Raw genomic sequence first — 18921 nt, 5'->3', positions numbered from 1 at the left:
CCCGCTGCGGGCGCCCGGCCCGCTCCTCCCGGTGGGCCCCGGTGACGCAGTTGCGCTCGGAGCTGCGGCGCTGCGCGGGCGGCTCTCGACCCCGCGGTGTTGTTGTTTTTTTTTTTTTCTTTTTCTCCTTATGTATTCCCCCTTCTCCCCTCCTCCCCCCTCACCTTCGGGGTGGAGTCAGGCCCCTGCCCGGAGCGGGGGGACGGATGGTTACCTAACCCTTAGGGAAGGGGGCGGGGAGGAGGCTCCTGCGCTGTAGCGAGCCTCGAGCAGGCATGGAACAGCGGAAATAGCCCTCGGAGCCTATAGGTTTCGGGCAGTCCCGGCTCTAGGGCAAAGTAGGTCAGGGAGCCGGTCTCCTCCCCCCGCTTTCCCCCCTCCGAGATAAAGCACGTGACGGGTGCCGGCAGCCGGATTAGCTGGGCGGGCTGCGGCTGCTCCCTGCTGCGCCGAAAATCCCAGCCCGCAGTGCCGGCTGCACCGCCGCACTGAGATGGCGGCCCCGGCCCTGCGCCATCTCCCTGAGCCGCCGCGCTGCGGGGGGGTGTGCGCCGGCTCTCCTGTTCTCTGCCCACTTTTTTTCCCCCCATACCCGGTGTTTGCTTCTTATTGATTGCCCCAATAATAATTTTACCTCGTTTTGACGCTCGGATCGACTAAGGAGTTTGGATGTTAAGTAGCTCTAGAGAGAGCGGTCCAAGGCCCCCCATCAGAGGATTTCTTTCAAAAATCCGAATGGCAGCACGTATAATAGAATCATACCATCATTGAGGTGGGAAAAGATCTCTTAAGATCATCTAGTCCAACCATCGACCCATCACCACCATGCCGGACATCTTGAAGGATGATGTTTAATTTGGATTGACTCCAGTTGTGTTGGAAGACGCTCAGTGCAATTGGCCTCGCATAAAATTTAGTTGTCTTCAAACGTATTTTAGCTCTTCCAGTAAGTTCTACATTGTGCCACGTAGGTGAACAGCTGCAATGAGCTGCCACTTTGTTTTGTGGGTTGCCTTCTGCTGATAGGAGTTGGTATTGTGCTTGACCTGAATGCCTGTGCTTGAACTGAAACACATTTTGCTAGGCTAAAGGCCGCAAACAAAGCTTGCAAAAAGCAAACCGAAAGTTGTTTGCTAAGAGCGATGGTAGGAAGAAATCACCTGATCTTCTGGGAGCAGAAGCTGTCTCTAACACGAAGATGCTGGTGTCTTAGTGATGTCAGTCTACATGATGAATGAATTCTACAAATGAAACAACACCAGTTGGGCACTTGAACAATTGTATTCATGTTTCAAAAACAAACAACCCAAAAAACTGATCTCGGAATGCATTTCAGTGGACAGGAAAATCATTTTAGGTCTGCTCAGCCCTCATTTAGTGCGTTAAGGAAGTCAACGGTACTTGATTTGGTGGGTATACTGTAGTCTTCAGGCCTTGCTGCCTTTTTGGTGCATGTTTATCGGTGGCTGTGAAGACACCTGAAGATGATAAAAGTCTTCATTTGTACTGTTTATGTGGTATCAGAGATCATAGTATTGGCTGTTCTCCTTTACAGGAAGTGTAACAAAAATAAATTTCTTTGTGGCACTCACTTCTCAGAAATCTGCTGTTGATCTGCAGATGAGCTTTTTGCATCTTAGCGTAAATTCATGATATAACATATTGATATTTACGTAGCTGTTTTGTTCTTTCCAGTTTTCTGGTCTAGACTTGAATTCCTCAGACTCCCAGAGTGAAGGAAGCTCTACAAGCAGTAAGTACATGCAAGTTCTTAAAGTTTTCTAATGCACAGGAAGTTTTAAAAACAAGGCAGGCTTTTGTACCTGCAAAAGTAATTTCTGAAGCAAGATGTACAGACTTTGGGGAAACTCAAGGAGATTACTAGTTACGTGCCTGCTTTAAAATTACATATTTCAGAGAGATATGCTTAATTGCAGGGATTGTGCGAGTTGAGTGTTTTGGTAGTGCTTTTAAATATTGAGCCATCTTGAGAGAATCCAGTTTCCCAAATTTTCTGTGCCCTCTGGTCACACAACTGAGGCCAGTAATTGTAGTAGTAATTTGGTGAGTTGGCTTACTGAAACATTCAGCTAGCGTTGCCATGTCAGAAGTAAAAATTTTTAGTAGTTAACTGCCCTAATTGAGATTTGTTAGGTGGAAGCAGTGTTATCTGACGTGCCAGACAGACTTCAGTATGTTAAGAGCAGACAATCTTCAGGGAACTCGCACTAAGCCTGTGCCTGCTATGTTCTGCTTTACGCAGCTTAACAATCCAGATGCTTCTGGACTGTAAATGAGGAATGCTATTCAGAGGCAGTTACATGTGGCTTCTGGTTAGATCTAAGCTGAATTGAGTGGGATGGTTAGACTCAAGGGGAGGGAAAATACTGGCAGTAATACTGTGAGTACCAGTATTGGAATGATATAGTGAACATCTTAAGCTGCTCGAATTACCTGGAACTATAGGAAGCCTTAATCGTTTCTAGGAAGACAAACTTTCATAATGGATACTATAACATCCATAGAAAGCATGTCTGACATGAAATATGTATTATCTTTTGAAAGGGAAGCTAAATAAGTGTGTGAGAGCTTTACATTTACTGCTTTGGGTCCTCTGTGAGAAATCTAAGTATTCAAAAACACTGGTTTAAAAATGCCTTTGAAGGCCTAAAAGCTTGTGAAGCAGACTGTGTTTTCTTCCTTGGCAAAGGACATTGTTGAAAAGGCAGTTATCCATTAAGTTACCAACACTGTATAACATTATCTTTAATATTTTCTTTTCTTTTGTTCTCTAGAAGGCAGATACATTCCTCCTCACTTAAGGAACAGGGAAGCTTCCAAACAGGGTATGTATGAGAAATAGAGGCAACACTTTACCTGGTTCTTTGCCTGCTTCTGAATAACTACAAAGAGGCTGTTAAAGGATTCGACACTGTTGTTAAAAGTGACTGCAGGGTACTTGACTGTTCTGCATGAAGCACTGGAACTTCAGTTCCTATTTTTAGTGTGCTGGTGTTGATTCCTTCATCAGGTTATATTCCAAGCTTGAGTTTGGTGTTTGATAGGCAAGGTGTCTTCGTTATCTTATTAGGCAAGTAAGTGCCAGGAGCAAGTTGTATACTTGTGGTTACACTACTAGACAAATAAGAGTCCTCAAGTTCTAACCTTTTTTGGAAGTACCAGTTTTTCCTCTATTGACTGTGACGTGAAACTTAGAGTAACTAGTTATTATGAGCAAATAGTACAGTTTAGCATCACAGATTGTTCTACACACATACACTTACAGCTGGGGAGCATGAGAAGCAAAACAATTACAGATGTTGCCTTTGAATGGGAATCTACGAAAGTGGTTGCAGAAAGCGAGATGGAATGCTGGAGCATGAAACATAAAATGCATGAACAGTGTACAGAAGGACTGCACTGAAAAAATCAAGGTTTTCTCCTACTTCTAGAATAAAAGAGGATAAAGTGTTTCATGGAGTGCTTCAGTGAAATAAATCACGACCCTTCTTTCTGTGAAAGATTTCAGATCTTGATAGCGGTCACTAGAAACAATGATAATGCATTGTGTAGATTTAAAAAAAAAAAATTCCTGTAGCAACTGTTAAATTCCTAGACTGGATAAACTGAAGTGGTGTACTACGCTATGAATTGAAGAAGGAATAGAAGCTTCATAGTTTGAAGCTTAAACCTCATATTTTTAAAACAATGTCTGGAACTTGGAAAGGTTGTCTTTATGGTGCAGGAGGTCTCTTCGTTGAAGGAGTAGGTAGGAGAGTATCGAAATATACGCTGATATCTTCTGCAGTTCTTCTGGAGCTGCTTAATGACTAAAATATCCTGCCACTTAAAGGAAACGGATCAGAAATGTGAAGACAAAAAAGGGAGCTGGTTTTTTTTTTTTAATGTTGAACAGGCATTAAATTGGCCTAAGACACCAGTTGGTGTGAACAGCCTGTAACGGGAGCTGTCTCAGGTGGGGAGAGTACAGAGACTCCTTGGCAGCTCAGTGCTCCTGAAGTTCTCAGTAACTTAAGACTCAAAAGTGAGCAGCCTTGGAGGAAATCTGGTAGATAAACGCAAGAGGAACTTTGGTTTCTTGAAGCAATGCGGGAAACTAGAAATAAAAATTCTGGGGAATACTGGATATGCAGGTATTTTCATCTTCCCTTGAGCATTATGATGCGTATGTGCTGTATATAAGAGTGTCCATACTAAAAGCTGCTCTCAAAAAAAAAAAAAACCTGCTTTGAAACAGAGGCCATCTTGTTTCGCTAGATATTTGAACTTCCTACAGGGTTCTCCTTTGAAGTAAGAGAGGTGTGAATGTTGCCTTTTGTATTTGACTAACTAGAAGGTCATAGGATGTATTCATGATGTAACTGGATTTTCTCTTTCATGACATTTGATTACTGTTAGGTACTAAAGTGTCATCCTGTAGAGAGGTAGAGAAGTCATGAAACTTAACTTGAAAGAGTTAGTAGTAATAACTGCAGTAGACACATTTATTACAAGATACCAGCTTTCCTTGGTACCCCTACTGCTTAGAAACTTCCTTGAAACTGTTTTGAGCACTATATCACTGGATTCTTCCTGACTCCTCATAATAGGAAGTTCATAATAGTTATGTAGAGAAAACCAGTTCAGGGCTCATGTATTGTAGCGAAGTGTGTATCCTCCTCACTGTGAGGTGACAGTAGAGCTTGCATGGTTTGAAGTCTGTAATGTAGTATTCGGTTGTATGCAGCAAATGCAAGTGAGCAACTATTTTTTTGAAACTTCTGTATATTGGCTGTTGATTAAAAGTCCTTGGCAGCTTCTTAAAGGCATGTTTGCAAGCAGCAAGCCGAGAAAGTCTTTGGATAGAAGTAGTATTTGACCATATAATGAAAGTCTTGAGTGTAGCATTAGAAGTGTGTTCAGCTGGAGGGGGGAAGACTGAAAAGGAACCTCCATGGCAGAACTGTATTTCGATGTCCCAGTAGAATTCTCACCATGCCCTCCGTAACTTCCATGAAAGTGTTAAGTGATGCTGCATTCAGATGGAAAAGGAGATTTGAAAACAAATAATTAGTTTATCCTGTGTGCTGTTCCCTTAAACATGTTTTGGGAACAGCTAGTATGTAGTTTCAGGCTTGGGGTTCTCCGTTTCCTCTGTAGCTGATTATGGTGTGGTAATGCACAGAGGCTATTAATGTTGCACAATATACTTGTGGCTAAGTAAGAAATTGCTTAAGGCAGTGGACTCAGTCATTTAAATGTAACAGTTTTTTATGTGAAGAGCTGTGTGTCCTCTGGATTTAAATAGGTATTGGCTGGGAAGAAGGCTAAAAGGTCTAGAGTGTTTCTGTTCCAAAACCTTACAGTGCTTTCCTTGTCCATTAGGTAAGCTTCAGCTTGATTTTTCTGTGGACTTGAGGATGTGCCCCTGATGTAATACTGATAATGCCAGTTTTGTATCTGGGAGCAGGACAGCACAGACCTGCAGGAAATAAGAATGCATTCAAACTTCTTTAGGCTCATGAATGGCAATCCTGTTTTTCAGCAGTTTAAGCTACAGAATGCAGGGCTGCTTAGTCTGAAGAGTTTGGCTTCAACGAGTTTTTCTTGATAGTATTGATGTGTTCTGTCGTACAGCACTCTTGGCGAATGTCCTTAAAGCTGCTCTTGGATTTTTGAAGTCTGAGTTGATTAGTAGATGAAGGAGTAGAAAAAATGTTAGAACTTACTTCCTTTCATAAAACTAATGATTGCTTCTTCGCCTGGCAGCTTTCAAGTGGTGTAACCTTGATTGCTGTTAAAACATTACAGAAATGTGACCTAAAATGCTGATTGAGAAGTGTAGCAGCTACCACTTTTCATAGGTGCAGAAGCTATAGAATTTAGGTAGATGTTATCATCTCCCTGGGAGAAATATGTGCTGGATAGAATCTTTACAGAATTTTTTTCAGTAGTAATTTTGCTGTCCCAGTTGCTTCCATTGTGTGTGACATATAGGTCTTCGTTGTTTTTCTGTTGCAGAACTTGCAGAAGGTTTTTTACTGGTAGAATTACTTAGTCATTCTGAGTCCGGTATTTGAGACTCCGATTGATCTTATTTTTTCAAGGTTAAGCTCTGGATCAATATTCTAGAAATAAAATTGTCAGTCTAGTACCACTGCTTCTGTCCATCCCCTGTCCCCTGAGTAAACACCACCAGAGGCCTGGTTCAATTCACAAAAATGAAATGTGCTGTGAAGAACTTGAGTTAAAGCTGTGGAGAAAATGCAAAATTAAGATTGTAAACACTTGAGTGTTTCTGAATTTTTTAATTCTGATGTAGTTGAGCTCCTGGTTTTCTGTTACTTAAATTATTGTCATGAAAAAGTAGTCATGAATGTAACAGGTTCAGTTTGTACCTACTTAATATAAATAGGGCATCAAACTTCGTGGAGCTTTAGGCGGTTCAGAATCCTCCAGCCATATTGGATTCTTCGGTTTTACTTTGAAGTTAGCACAATGCACCATGGCATCTATTCCTTTCATGAGCCTCTATCCAGAGGAAGACAAATACTAGCAGTGATGTATGTGCTTTGTTTTAAATGTGCTGTTACTGTGTTCGTGGAGGTGTTTCAGCAAGTTTGCTTGGCAGTGAGAAACATTTGGTGGCTGTTAAAGTCTTGGCTGTTTTTCTTTTTTTTTAAAGAATGCCAGTATTTCAGTCATGCGGACCTTCCAGTTAAGATTCACCGGATCAACATTTTTCTTGCAAAAACCTGGACTGTGTAATACATGCCTAAAATACTTCCTCTCTCCTAGGTTTTGATAGTGGTGGCTGGAGTTCTAGCAGAGACAAGGATGCATACAGCAGCTTTGGTGCACGGTCGGACCGGGGAGCAAAATCAAGCTTCTTTGACCGTGGAAATGGATCAAGAGGAGGAAGGCAAGTGCTTATTTATACAGGTGCTTCATACCAAGTCTGTTGCAGTTCTAGTGGCACATACGTAATGTTGCTGTTAAAAATGGAGTTCTAGGTGTGAACATTCCCCCGTCCCATCTTCTTACTACTTCATAGCTGTAGGGACTAAATTATTGGAGGCTTGCATGTTTTAGAAGATGTGCTTTGTAGCTCATCACCAGCCAGTATTCCAACTCTAATGACTTCCTGACTTGCCGTGTCATCAATGAAGTGCTGGATGGGTGGCTACTTCCAGAAATTCATTAAGAGCTGTTAGGAGCACATAAAATACATCAGAACTGACTTTTTTTTTCCAGTTTTTTCCATGTTGAAAAAGTGTAGTTAATAAACCTGGGTGAGACTCTTGCAGGTTCTCTACCTTACTTGATCAGTCTTACACACATCATGCGTTGTATGCACAAGTGTGGTGAGAGTGACCTTTGTCAACTAGTAAGGCTGACGGTGGTAGTCCTGTATCCAGACTTTTCTCAAACATGATTTACCAGGCCAAAATCTAAACAGTTGAGGTAAGGACTTTTTCCACCTTTTTTCTAAGTCAGTAACACAGGTGAGCTCACTCTTGGTAAAACTGGGAACGTGACATGTTTGTCGAGGGATTTAGTTTTATGTGGTGGTGGGTGGAGTAGGGGAACAAATTTAAGTTCTTAGGGGAACTGTTTGGGCTTGGGAGATAATACAACATGAGGCACAGTGAAAGGGGGGAGCACCAAGCAATATCTCACAAGAGGTTTATATGTAGCTTCCTGTGAAAACAAAAACAGGACTGAGAAACTTAAGTGGAAAGAAGACAGCTGCAGTTCAGTCTGAGTATCTGATTGTTCAGATTGTCCTGTGGTCACGTATCTAACATACAGACCATATTCAGCTGGATTTTAACAGCTTTGGTGTTTTGTTCCCGAGATGGTGGCCTAACACTCATGCTGTATTTAGGTATGACGAGCGTGGAAGAGGTAGCGACTATGATAGGAGTGGCTTCGGTAGATTTGACCGTGGTGGAAATAGCCGTTGGTGTGACAAATCTGATGAAGATGACTGGTCAAAGCCTCTTCCCCCAAGTGAACGCCTGGAACAGTAAGTCATGGATCTGTGCAACGCAGTGTGATAGTGCTAATTGATTCATCTAGTAAATAAAATACAATTTTTCTCTACTTTCAGAGAGCTCTTTTCAGGAAGCAATACTGGCATTAACTTTGAGAAATACGATGACATTCCTGTTGAAGCAACAGGCAGCAATTGTCCTCCACATATTGAAAGTGTAAGTTTTGTTTCCAGTCTGATTTATCTAATCTTGACTGTTTTGCATGTGGAACTTGATGTTTTGCTGCCTTGAGTTGAGAGAGCAAAGGAAACGCTGTCTTGCTTCTCTATAGCTAAGACGGTTTTTTAGCAGGGGATCTGTATATAATGAACTAAGACATAGGAGAAGTTGTATGAAGTTGTTAACACTTCTGGCTTACTTAACTATATGATGCATCTTTAAACGGTAAATGTGTAAGTACTAGAAGTGCTTGGAGGTGCTAGTCTGCAGCAGCTATTTAAACATTGCCTCTAAGTGATGTGTTAAGCATAGTAAAGTTAATGTAGTATGCATTTGAGGCTTAGCTGGCTTTTTAAGAATCACTTACGTGGCCTTACTAAGAAGGTACCGTATTCCTAGTTAACCAGTTCTTTAGTATCTGACATCATAAGCAATTTCCATAGGAAGAAATAAAACCAAAAGCTATTTTAGGGAATAAACCTGCTTGAACGACTTGTTCCTTCAGGGAGAGATAAAGGGTAAGGATCTGAGATTTAATCTTTTAAAATATTTTACAGTTCAGTGATGTTGATATGGGAGAAATTATTATGGGAAACATTGAGCTCACACGTTACACTCGTCCTACTCCAGTCCAGAAACATGCAATACCTATTATCAAAGAGAAGAGAGACTTGATGGCCTGTGCTCAGACAGGTGAGTTTGTAACTATTGCTTATTACTTAGTCTCTGTCAATAGAAATAGATTCTCACATTCTTGAAGCTGTGGGCAAAATTTCCTTAAGGCAGTAAATTTATTGTTCAGAATGTATTGGAATACCTCTTGGCAATTATGAGCTTAGTCTTGCCACTGCTTTGGATGTGAGTTGTCAGGTTTTAATATGTCCTTGGAGAGATGTTAATGGCCTAAAGCACTTTTACTTCAGGGTGTTACAGTGCTCATTGATGGATAGTTTTCTGTAGATGGCTTCTGTGGCTGAAAAATGTACTCGAATGGCTTATGCAGTATCTGTATATCTAGCACAGATAATACTAGGAATGTTTATGACATGGGACTGTGTCCAGTGGATAACAGTATCATAGCTTTTAAAATAACTAATAATACTAAATTGTATCTATTAGGGTCTGGGAAAACTGCTGCGTTTCTTCTACCAATATTGAGCCAGATCTATGCAGATGGACCTGGTGATGCCTTGAGAGCTATGAAGGCAAGTATTTTATTACCTAGTCCTGAAGAAGCTGAGTCCAACGTTTGCTTTGCTTCATATGCTGATGTCTACTACTGGATGCAGTAGTTGAGCTGAAGTGTATTGTCATTATTTTGAGTAGATGAGGGGAGTTTCTCACCTTTCTGAAGCCTTTAGTGTTTTCCTTCAAAAAAAATGTTGGGCATGGAGCAGCCTGTTACTTTTTCTTCAACCAAAGGAGAAACACGAGATTGTTTTGTTCAGTAACCTTCATGAGTAGTTCCTTGCTTCTGAAAAAATTATTTGGTCAGACATTACATGCTTACATTGTAGATTTTAAGATTAGGGGCAGTATGTATCTTGTTTTCCATGGATAGGATTACTCTTAGTTGTTGGTGTTGATACAGGTTTTAGAGGACAAGCTTGTGCTGCAGTTACATTGTTGTTAACATATTAACCAGAAGTTTAATCCTGGGTGCTGCAGCAGGGCAGATTCAGATGCAGTATTTAAAACAAGTTGATGCTCAGCTGTTTGCTTTCTTGTGAAGAGAAGCTCGGTGACAGTAAGAAGTGTTGTAATACCCTTTGTATCTGGGGATTTTTCATCCTGTTTTAGGAGAATGGAAGGTATGGACGCCGCAAGCAATATCCAATCTCACTGGTCTTGGCTCCAACTAGAGAACTGGCTGTGCAGATCTATGAGGAGGCCAGGAAGGTATGTCTGAGAGTTCATTAGAATAGAGTAGCTCACGTATAGTTCTGAGCGCTAACTTGCTTGTTTTGTAGTTTGCATACCGTTCCAGAGTTCGTCCCTGTGTTGTGTATGGTGGTGCAGACATTGGTCAGCAGATACGTGACTTAGAACGTGGATGTCACTTGCTTGTAGCAACTCCAGGTCGACTGGTTGATATGATGGAGAGGGGAAAGATCGGACTGGATTTTTGCAAGTAAGTGAAGTCATTCTGTCCATATCTTAATAAGTTGCTGATGTAAAATGGAATCTGTTGTGAGATCTAGAGATGGTAGCTCTTGAGATCTAGCATTCAAACTATAAATGGCTGGTTGAGAAATGTAGTCCAGTGTCTGTAGTGAGTTGCATTTCTAAAGCATCTGAAAAAACCTCGTATTTTTACTTCAGATACCTAGTGCTTGATGAAGCTGATAGAATGCTTGACATGGGTTTCGAACCTCAAATTCGACGAATTGTTGAACAAGATACAATGCCGCCAAAGGGGGTTCGTCATACCATGATGTTCAGTGCTACTTTCCCCAAGGAAATCCAGGTACTTGGTGAAAGTTGAAATACCTTAACGCTTTGTCTAATGCTCTGTTTGGAAGGGGAAGAATGCTGATCTTTTGCCTTCCTTCTTCAGATGCTTGCTCGTGACTTCCTTGATGAATATATCTTCCTGGCTGTTGGCAGAGTAGGTTCTACATCTGAGAACATCACACAGAAAGTGGTGTGGGTGGAAGAGTCAGACAAACGATCATTTCTGCTTGACCTGCTAAATGCCACAGGTAAACATCGGTTTCCAGTAAGTGAAAAATGCAATTTAAGATGAGGCGAATCTGACAACTCAAAATAATGAGAATGTGGATCGAGTAGGTAGATGAAGGAAAGTAGTACCTCTTTGTATTTCCTTCACATGCAGTGAATGTCTTGCATTGACCAAATGGTGGCTTTATGTTGATGCAGAGTCTTTCAGTAATATAAAATAAAAGCAGATCTTCAGTTTATAGTAATTGGAAGCAGAGAACTGAAGCTGCCTTTTTCCAGACTGTGATATATTAATCTGTACAGCCTTTCTCTTGTGAACATTGTGGTTCGTTTATTCTTAGGCAAGGATTCCTTGACTCTGGTGTTCGTGGAAACTAAAAAGGGAGCAGATGCTCTTGAGGACTTCCTGTACCATGAGGGATATGCCTGTACAAGTATACACGGAGATCGTTCTCAAAGAGACCGAGAGGAAGCACTGCATCAGTTCCGTTCGGGCAAGAGCCCAATTCTTGTTGCCACAGCCGTAAGTAAAATTTCTGAAGTTCAAGTCAGTAGGCGTGTTATCTCCCTTACTGAACTCAGAGATGATTTTTTTTTTTACTCTTCTAACTAGGTAGCAGCAAGAGGACTGGATATATCAAATGTAAAGCACGTCATAAACTTTGACTTGCCAAGTGACATTGAAGAATATGTACACCGTATTGGTCGTACAGGCCGTGTAGGAAACCTTGGTAAGTACAGACATCCAGTACCTGACTTTCTTGGTGTGGTGGTATTGGATAAATAGCAAATTGAAGTTACGTAGGACTTGAAAGGAGCCCTTGTGCTTTCTGTGTCTAGAAAGTATTGCTAGGAAACGGTGCAGTATGGAGTGCAGCTTTTTCCATTGAAATTCTGGAGGTGTTTTGCTGTCATTTACAACTGGAAAAATGAATAAAGAGGACTTAATAGCTGAAACTGAAGCCTAAGCTATGTACTAACACTCTGTTTTTAACTTGGTTAGGGAGGGTTCTGTTCCTGCAGATTTCTACTGAATTTCTTCTGAACTACTTCTGGGTTGTTAGAGCTAGGGTAGTATGCTTAGGCTGCGGTTGGACTTGATGATCTTGAAGGTCTTTCCAGCCTGAGGAGTTCTTTGATTCTATGAACTTCAAAAATCCCTACAAAAGGGAATATAAAGATGTGGAGTACTTACCCTTGTGGTAGGAAAAGCTTGTCTGAAGCCTCTTCTAACTCTCTGGTCTGTAAGAATATTTTTAAGAGGATCTGCATGTAATTATGCTTTCCTGAGGAAGATTGAGGTGAATGGTTTCGGAGCGGTTTTCTTGTGGTCTTGCTTGTGCTTACATAACTACATGAGATCTCAGCATATCTAGAATTCTAGTGTTCTTACCTTGTATTACTGTTTAAATGCAGATGAAGTAGGTGCCACTGAAAAGGAATGCTTGTGAAGTCAGGTGACATTGAGTATTTTGATGACACTTTATCATCTGTCAAATCATGCAGTGCTTCAGCAATATACGACCTTCAAATGTTGTCTAGCCAGTGTAGAAAGTAACCTGTTCTTTTCAGCCAGCATTGTTGTAGTTTTTTTTGCTGTTAAATGAAGATTTGATAGCATGTGTAAGTCAAATGTCTTCAGCGTCTGTCAGTAAATGGGGGATTTGTGTGAGTGGCTCGGGTGGAAAAATAAATGGCTTTCTGTTCAGAGAATTCTAATACTCATCGTAGTTGAGTTTGAGAATATGATGTGCTTGTCGCAACCACAAGTGGCATATAGAATGGGATTAAGTGCTGTAGTGTATCTACTTCATGTGGGTCTAAAATGTAATGTGTACTTCAGGTCTTGCCACCTCATTCTTCAATGAGAGGAATATAAACATCACCAAGGACTTACTTGATCTTCTTGTTGAGGCTAAGCAAGAAGTTCCATCTTGGCTGGAAAACATGGCTTATGAGCAGCATCACAAAGGAGGTGGCAGCCGTGGACGATCTAAGAGGTAATGATCAGAGCTTTGCCTAAAGGTGTATTTTAATGACTGCAAGGGGCAGTTCTATCTAAAAACAGTTACTTACTGAGGAGAACGAGCCAGTGCAAACTTGTGTCCTCTTCACCAGAGGGTTATAGCTTAATGCCTGTTCTGTCCTCTGTCATGCAGTAATTAAGGTTTTTTTCTTCTCCTCTTAAGCAAATGACTAGATACTGCTAGGGTTGAGCAGCTGCTACCAGAAGTAGCTGTACAACTCACTGAAAGCATTTAAACACTTGAGAGAAGTGCTTAACTATACGTGCTGCAGTTGTGCTTAAGCACCTGTTAAAAGGAGCACTGAATTCATCCCTTGTACTGATTGTTGGCCAGCTGTAACTTGAGTTGAAGAAACTTTAGTGCTTGAATTTACAGTCCATAAAATATCATTGACTTGTTTTTATTCCTTTATACAGTAGTAGGTTTAGTGGAGGATTTGGTGCCAGAGACTACCGAACAAGTAGCGGTTCTGGCAGCAGCAGCTTTAGCAGCAGTCGATCAACCAGCAGCCGTAGTGGAGGAAGTGGTGCCAGAGGATTTGGAGGTAAGAAAAAAGAGGGCTGGTGTGACTGGCAACTACAGAACAGGATTTAAAGTACTTGCTATGGTAATACTTCTGGAGATAATACAGACAATTGCAGTAAATATTAGAGGTCGTCTAGTGCTTCTTATGTGAAGTTCAGCATCCTTATTGGGTCTGTATTAGCACAAGTTACGTGTATCTGATAGTTTGAGGCGACCTGTCTCTTCAGTTCTGTTTACATGTAGCAAAGCTTTTGGGGTGGGTTTCTTTGATGGACAGTAGATGTTTTGTTTGTGCCCTGGGCTGTCTTCTGTTGTGAAGGTGCAAGTTGCCTTTAGCAGGTTAATTAAGCGTCACTTTCTCTTGCCTTTCGTAGGTGGTGGTTATGGAGGCTTCTACAACAGTGATGGATATGGAGGAAACTATAACTCCCAGGGGGTTGACTGGTGGGGCAACTGAATCTGCTTGCAGCAGATAACCTACCAAACAAGCTAATATGGAAACCACATGTAACTTAGCCAGACTATACCTTGTGTAGCTTCAAGAACTCGCAGTACATTACCAGCTGTGATTCTCCACTGAAATTTTTTTTAAGGGAGCTCAAGGTCACAAGATGGAAACAAAGGAACAAGTAGCCCTATCTTGAAGGTGGTTTTGAAGACACTATTGCTGTAGTCAGGATTAACTCCCCTCCCACCCATCCCCACCCAGAAACTGCATTTATAATTTTGTGACTGAGGATCATTTGTTTGTTAATGTACTGTGCCTTTAACTTTAGACAACTTTTATTTTGATGTCCTGTTGGCTCAGTAATGCTCAAGATATCAATTGTTTAGACAAAATAAAAATTACTGAACTTGGGCTAAAATCAAACCTTGGCACACAGGTGTGATACAACTTAAACAGGAATCACTGATTCATCCATAATATTACAAAGAAAAACTTATGCGGTAGCCTGCATTAGGGCTTTTGGTATCTGCAGATTTGAAAAATAAAAACATCTTGAAGCATATCAATGCAATTAGTTTCTAATGTGGCAAAACTGTACTAAGTTAAAGTTCTGATTTGCTCACTCTATCCTGGATAGGTACTTAGAACCTGATAGCCTTTAATAAGCCATTCCAGTCATGATGAGATGATGTATGGATACATGCATACATTAAAAGCACTGTTTTTGAAGTTAATGCAAGTAAATACAGCAATTCCTTTTTCAATATTTAGGCAGATCATTAATGTGAGCTAGCCAAACGTGGGCAGAATATTACAGGGAACGTTTAAAGGTCTGATAACTTGAAATAGTTTTTAGGAGAATTCATCTATTTAGACTTTTTAAAAATGCCTGCCATATGAAATTGAAATGGTAGAATGGCTGACCATGGCAGTGATTGGTCCTCCTTAAGGGCCTGACTGAATTTTTGGTCTAATAACGCATGCTAGTGTTGATGTTTTTTGGTCAAGAGGGTATGAACAGGAAGAATTATGCAGCAGGCTTTATTTTAATGCAGATTCACATTACTCTGTTCAAGCTGCGTGGAGATGTTAAACTGGCTTACTGTAGACTTTGTAAAATGGCTCCAGAAGAGTAACAAACAAACCTGAGATCACAGAGGTTGGAAATGTACATAAACTGCACAAGGTTTCAATTCTGCTATTAAAGTGCAGTTTTAGTCAGTTTTAGTTGCATAGGTTTCCATTGTATTTATAGTCTGTTTATGCTAAATCTGGCCAAAGATAAGTATCGTCCACCGGAAAAATGCCTAAGCCACTCGCGATTTCTGTGCTGACTTTGTGGCCAGAGCAGTTAACAACTCTAATCTACAGTGGCGTAGGAAAAAGGCAAAAATCTCCTAAAGTGCAATAGATTTTTTCAAGTGTATTGTGCCTTGTTCTAAAACTTTTATTAAGTAGGTGCACTTGACAGTATTGAGGTCATTTGTTATGGTGCTATTTCAAGTCTAGGTTTAGGCCCTTGTACATTTTGCCCATAACTTTTTACAAAATACTTCTTTTATTGCACATTCAGAGAATTTTATATATGTCTTGTGTGCGTGTCTTTAACTTCCAATCTTATTTTGTCTCTTGGAGATTGAACGCAGCTTGGTTAAGGAGAAGGAAATAGATTCTAAAACTTATTTGGGACCACGGGAATGATAGCTGGGAAGAAAACTATTTGCACACGACAGATTTCTAGATACTTTTTGCTGCTAGTTTTGTGTAATATTTATTGAACATTTTTGACAAATATTTATTTTTGTAAGCCTAAAAGTGATTCTTTGAAAGTTTAAAGAAACTTGACCAAAAGACAGTACAAAAACACTGGCACTTGAATGTTGAATGTCACCGTATGCGTGAAATTATATATTTCGGGGTAGTGTGAGCTTTTAATGTTTAAGTCATATTAAACTCTTAAGTCAAATTAAGCAGACCCGGCATTGGCAGTATAGCCATAACTTTCTGATAGTCAAACAAAAATTGGCAACTTAAAATTAAACATGCCAAGGTTTTGATACACTTGTCTTAAGATATTAATGAAACACTTCTAAACACTGATGTGAAGTGTCCAGATTCTCAGATGTTTGTTGCGTGAGTTTTGTTTAGTTGTGTGTTTTTTTTTCAGTGAATGTCTGGCACATTGCAATCCTCAAACATGTGGTTATCTTTGTTGTATTGGCATAATCAGTGACTTGTGCATTTTAGCAAGTTTTATCAGCCAGCAATACTTTCAGTTCAGTTACAAGGATTCAAAACAATATGCAAGAATGGATTTAAACTTGCTGAATGTGAAAATTGAATTTCAAGTCACTGTAGGTTTAGAATTGCTTATTGTATTAGTTTAGATGCTAGCACTGCATGTGCTGTGCATATTCTTGATTTTATTAAAATAAAAAAGTTGAACTGCACAGTCTATTCATTTGTGAAGCGTCACTCTTCTGGTTTCTGAGCTGTAGCTCGAGTAGTCTCATCCACATGCAAATCTGGAAGCAGGTGAATATAGTGTGGTACGCATCAGTGTGCTTGGCTCATGGGAGCTGAACCCAGGGTTACTGCTGTGGGAGCAAGCGTAGAATGACCTGTACCTAGCAACGCTGGTACTTGAGTTCAAGTCTTCTAAAGAAGTTAACGTGGGTACAGATCAGATTGCCTTCCCCTTCCCTTAGGCGTAACAAGTTCAACTGTAACGAATGAAATTGATTGAAGCTTATGCACAGACTTCAGTCCTTCAGCCGTATGTATTCAGACCTCATCTCGTGGCTGTGCCGCATCTTAGTGCAGATAGCTTGCAAAGGGTGTTACCTATTGATCGTTGCTTGGAAGCCTTGTTGAGAATCAGTGTGCAGTTGTGTGGAAAAGCTGTACTATGCACTCGGTCACAGCTGGAGGGTGGTAACTTGTTTCTCTTCCCTCCAGAAAGAGTCAGTGCCCTCATCGCGTAGCAAAACCAGACCTGTGCTTGTTGTTCTGCTTTAGAAGATTGAAGCATGGGATTATGAGCTACAAATAGGTTGGAGTGAGCTTGTGTACTGCAATAACGGTGGGGATACAGTGAAAGGAATAGATTCAGATGTTTCAAGTCCACATTCATCTCTTGTAGAAGAAACAATTTCAAATTCTGTACTGAAATGACTCAAAACAAGTGGATTCCTGCTGAGAAAGAAGAAAGTAAGTCTGCTATAGATTTATGGTGTGGGTTGAGGACCGGTCCCTCACTTAGTAAAGACTCGATGTGTACTTGTTGTCCAGGATCCATAAATGCCCAGCTGCAGGTCTTCTTGGCTTGTGAGATGCTGCTCAGTAGACAATGTGTGCTTTGAAATAGTGAAGCACCAAGGAGGAGGAAATAGCCGTGTTTACCTGCATTGCTTGCTTGTGGGTCACCGTTTTGAGCACACTGAGTGTGGACCACACTAAATTTACCTGCTTTAGACTTGCACTAATGACCAACCTCATCCTGCAGGGCTTTGTGTTGTCACGCTATGTCCCTGGATGTGCAGCATGCACTTACCTTCCAAAAGCTTTAACCTGGCCATTGTTTCTCCCCTTGCTTATCAGTTAGTCATAGGAATTCTGTACCATAGTTGGGTATATATATATATAACTGATTGAAGCGTTGTGTAGTTGTTGGTGGTGCATGGGGCATGCAAGTTGAGCCTCAAGCATGAAGGTTTGTGTTCATTGTTTGAGGTTGAGGCTTGTTCAAAGTGAAGGTTACTGCAGCAAGACAGGCATGGCAGAATTCAATTGTGCAGCTGAAGATGAGCATAGTGAAGCAGTCTCTAGGCCAGACGCATATATAAACAGCACTGGACCAGGGAATGTGGAAATTAGTGGTAATGGTTAGTATGAAGTAGGGGGAAGCCTTCTGTGTTTTGGTAGAAATATGAGTTCGGTATAGGGCTGCAAGTGGAGACAGCAAGGCTGAAACTAGGTACTGGGGAAATGGCAGGTATGAGTGTTAGGATACTGATAAGAACCTTGGAATGTCTTCCCACAGAGGTGGGGAAGAGTGTCTTATTAGCTCTTGGTGTACTGGGCCCGGTAATTTTCAAGCTTTTGTGTGATAACTGGAATAGAGGATTGATGGAGAAGTTAAGGAGAGAGGAGCTGTGAAATTGAATTGTGAGTTACTAATTTGAGTATTCTTGTTTTCCCCTAGTGAGATGTCTGTGGATGTGGTGGTGGACAGGATGGGTTTAGAGTAACATCATACCATGAAACTTCATAGAGTGGGAGAGCAGAGGGGTTACTAGAGGACTTTGTGGACTGGAGGATTAGTTTCATTAGGTGCTAGCATGAGATGTAGGCAACGACTGCGTACAGGAAAGACTTGAGCAAGCAGTACATAGCTGAGGTTCTCGTCATGGCAATCCAAAGTTGCACTGTATACCTCATGAAAATTGTGTGTCTGTAGCCTGCTGAGTTTGTGAATCCTCCCATCAAGTGCAGTGTTCACTGTTGCTCATATTGGTCGGTGTGTTCATAAAAATAACCTGTGGCTAGTTACTGCAGTGTTGAATTACAAAGCTTGAGTGTCAGCTCATCCTTTGAAGGAGGACAAATGGGAAGTCTGTAGTTTCACTATTGTGTTGTGAGCTTGTCCGCTTGACTGGGCCTGTTGTATGATCACACAAGTCAACTCACAGGGTAATTGTAACAGGATTATTTCTTAGGGGAAGATTGCCGAGGCTATAGAGACGACAAAGTAATGCACAAAACACCTTCTGGGTAGTAACATACCAGAACTCTGTGGTTCTGCCAGCCTCCTACTCGTTTGCTCGCTTTTGTTGAAGCGAGCCTTGTACATAGTATATGTCAATAGGCCTCAGAAAGTCATTGGTGTAAAGATGCTTATTTTGAAGAAGTATGATGAAATAAGGGGTGACTTTGGGAGGGGATCTCTTTGGTGACTGCTAATACCAAAGGAATGGCATGGAGCTGCATCAGAGGAGGCTCAGGGTGGTGGGTGTTAGGGAAA

The 18921-nt window shown here is 41.0% G+C and overlaps 1 protein-coding gene across 1 annotated transcript in view; it reads left to right on the top strand.

Moving 5' to 3' along the window:
• The window catches only part of DDX3X (DEAD-box helicase 3, X-linked), a 17203-nt gene extending 848 nt beyond the window's left edge, over nt 1-16355 (top strand). The window contains exons 2-17 of the mRNA XM_021407521.1: nt 1696-1753; nt 2796-2846; nt 6799-6922; nt 7889-8029; nt 8114-8213; nt 8774-8909; nt 9336-9421; nt 10017-10115; nt 10187-10347; nt 10539-10683; nt 10774-10918; nt 11240-11421; nt 11512-11629; nt 12742-12898; nt 13342-13469; nt 13825-16355. Coding sequence (XP_021263196.1) covers nt 1696-1753; nt 2796-2846; nt 6799-6922; nt 7889-8029; nt 8114-8213; nt 8774-8909; nt 9336-9421; nt 10017-10115; nt 10187-10347; nt 10539-10683; nt 10774-10918; nt 11240-11421; nt 11512-11629; nt 12742-12898; nt 13342-13469; nt 13825-13907 — 1914 coding nt within the window. The 3' untranslated portion in view covers nt 13908-16355. The remainder of the gene's footprint in view (nt 1-1695; nt 1754-2795; nt 2847-6798; nt 6923-7888; nt 8030-8113; nt 8214-8773; nt 8910-9335; nt 9422-10016; nt 10116-10186; nt 10348-10538; nt 10684-10773; nt 10919-11239; nt 11422-11511; nt 11630-12741; nt 12899-13341; nt 13470-13824) is intronic.

The sequence above is a fragment of the Numida meleagris genome, chromosome 1 (assembly GCF_002078875.1).
Source record: "Numida meleagris isolate 19003 breed g44 Domestic line chromosome 1, NumMel1.0, whole genome shotgun sequence".
In the NCBI taxonomy this organism is placed as follows: Eukaryota; Metazoa; Chordata; class Aves; order Galliformes; family Numididae; genus Numida; species Numida meleagris.
This window is presented reverse-complemented; position numbering and strand designations above follow the sequence as displayed.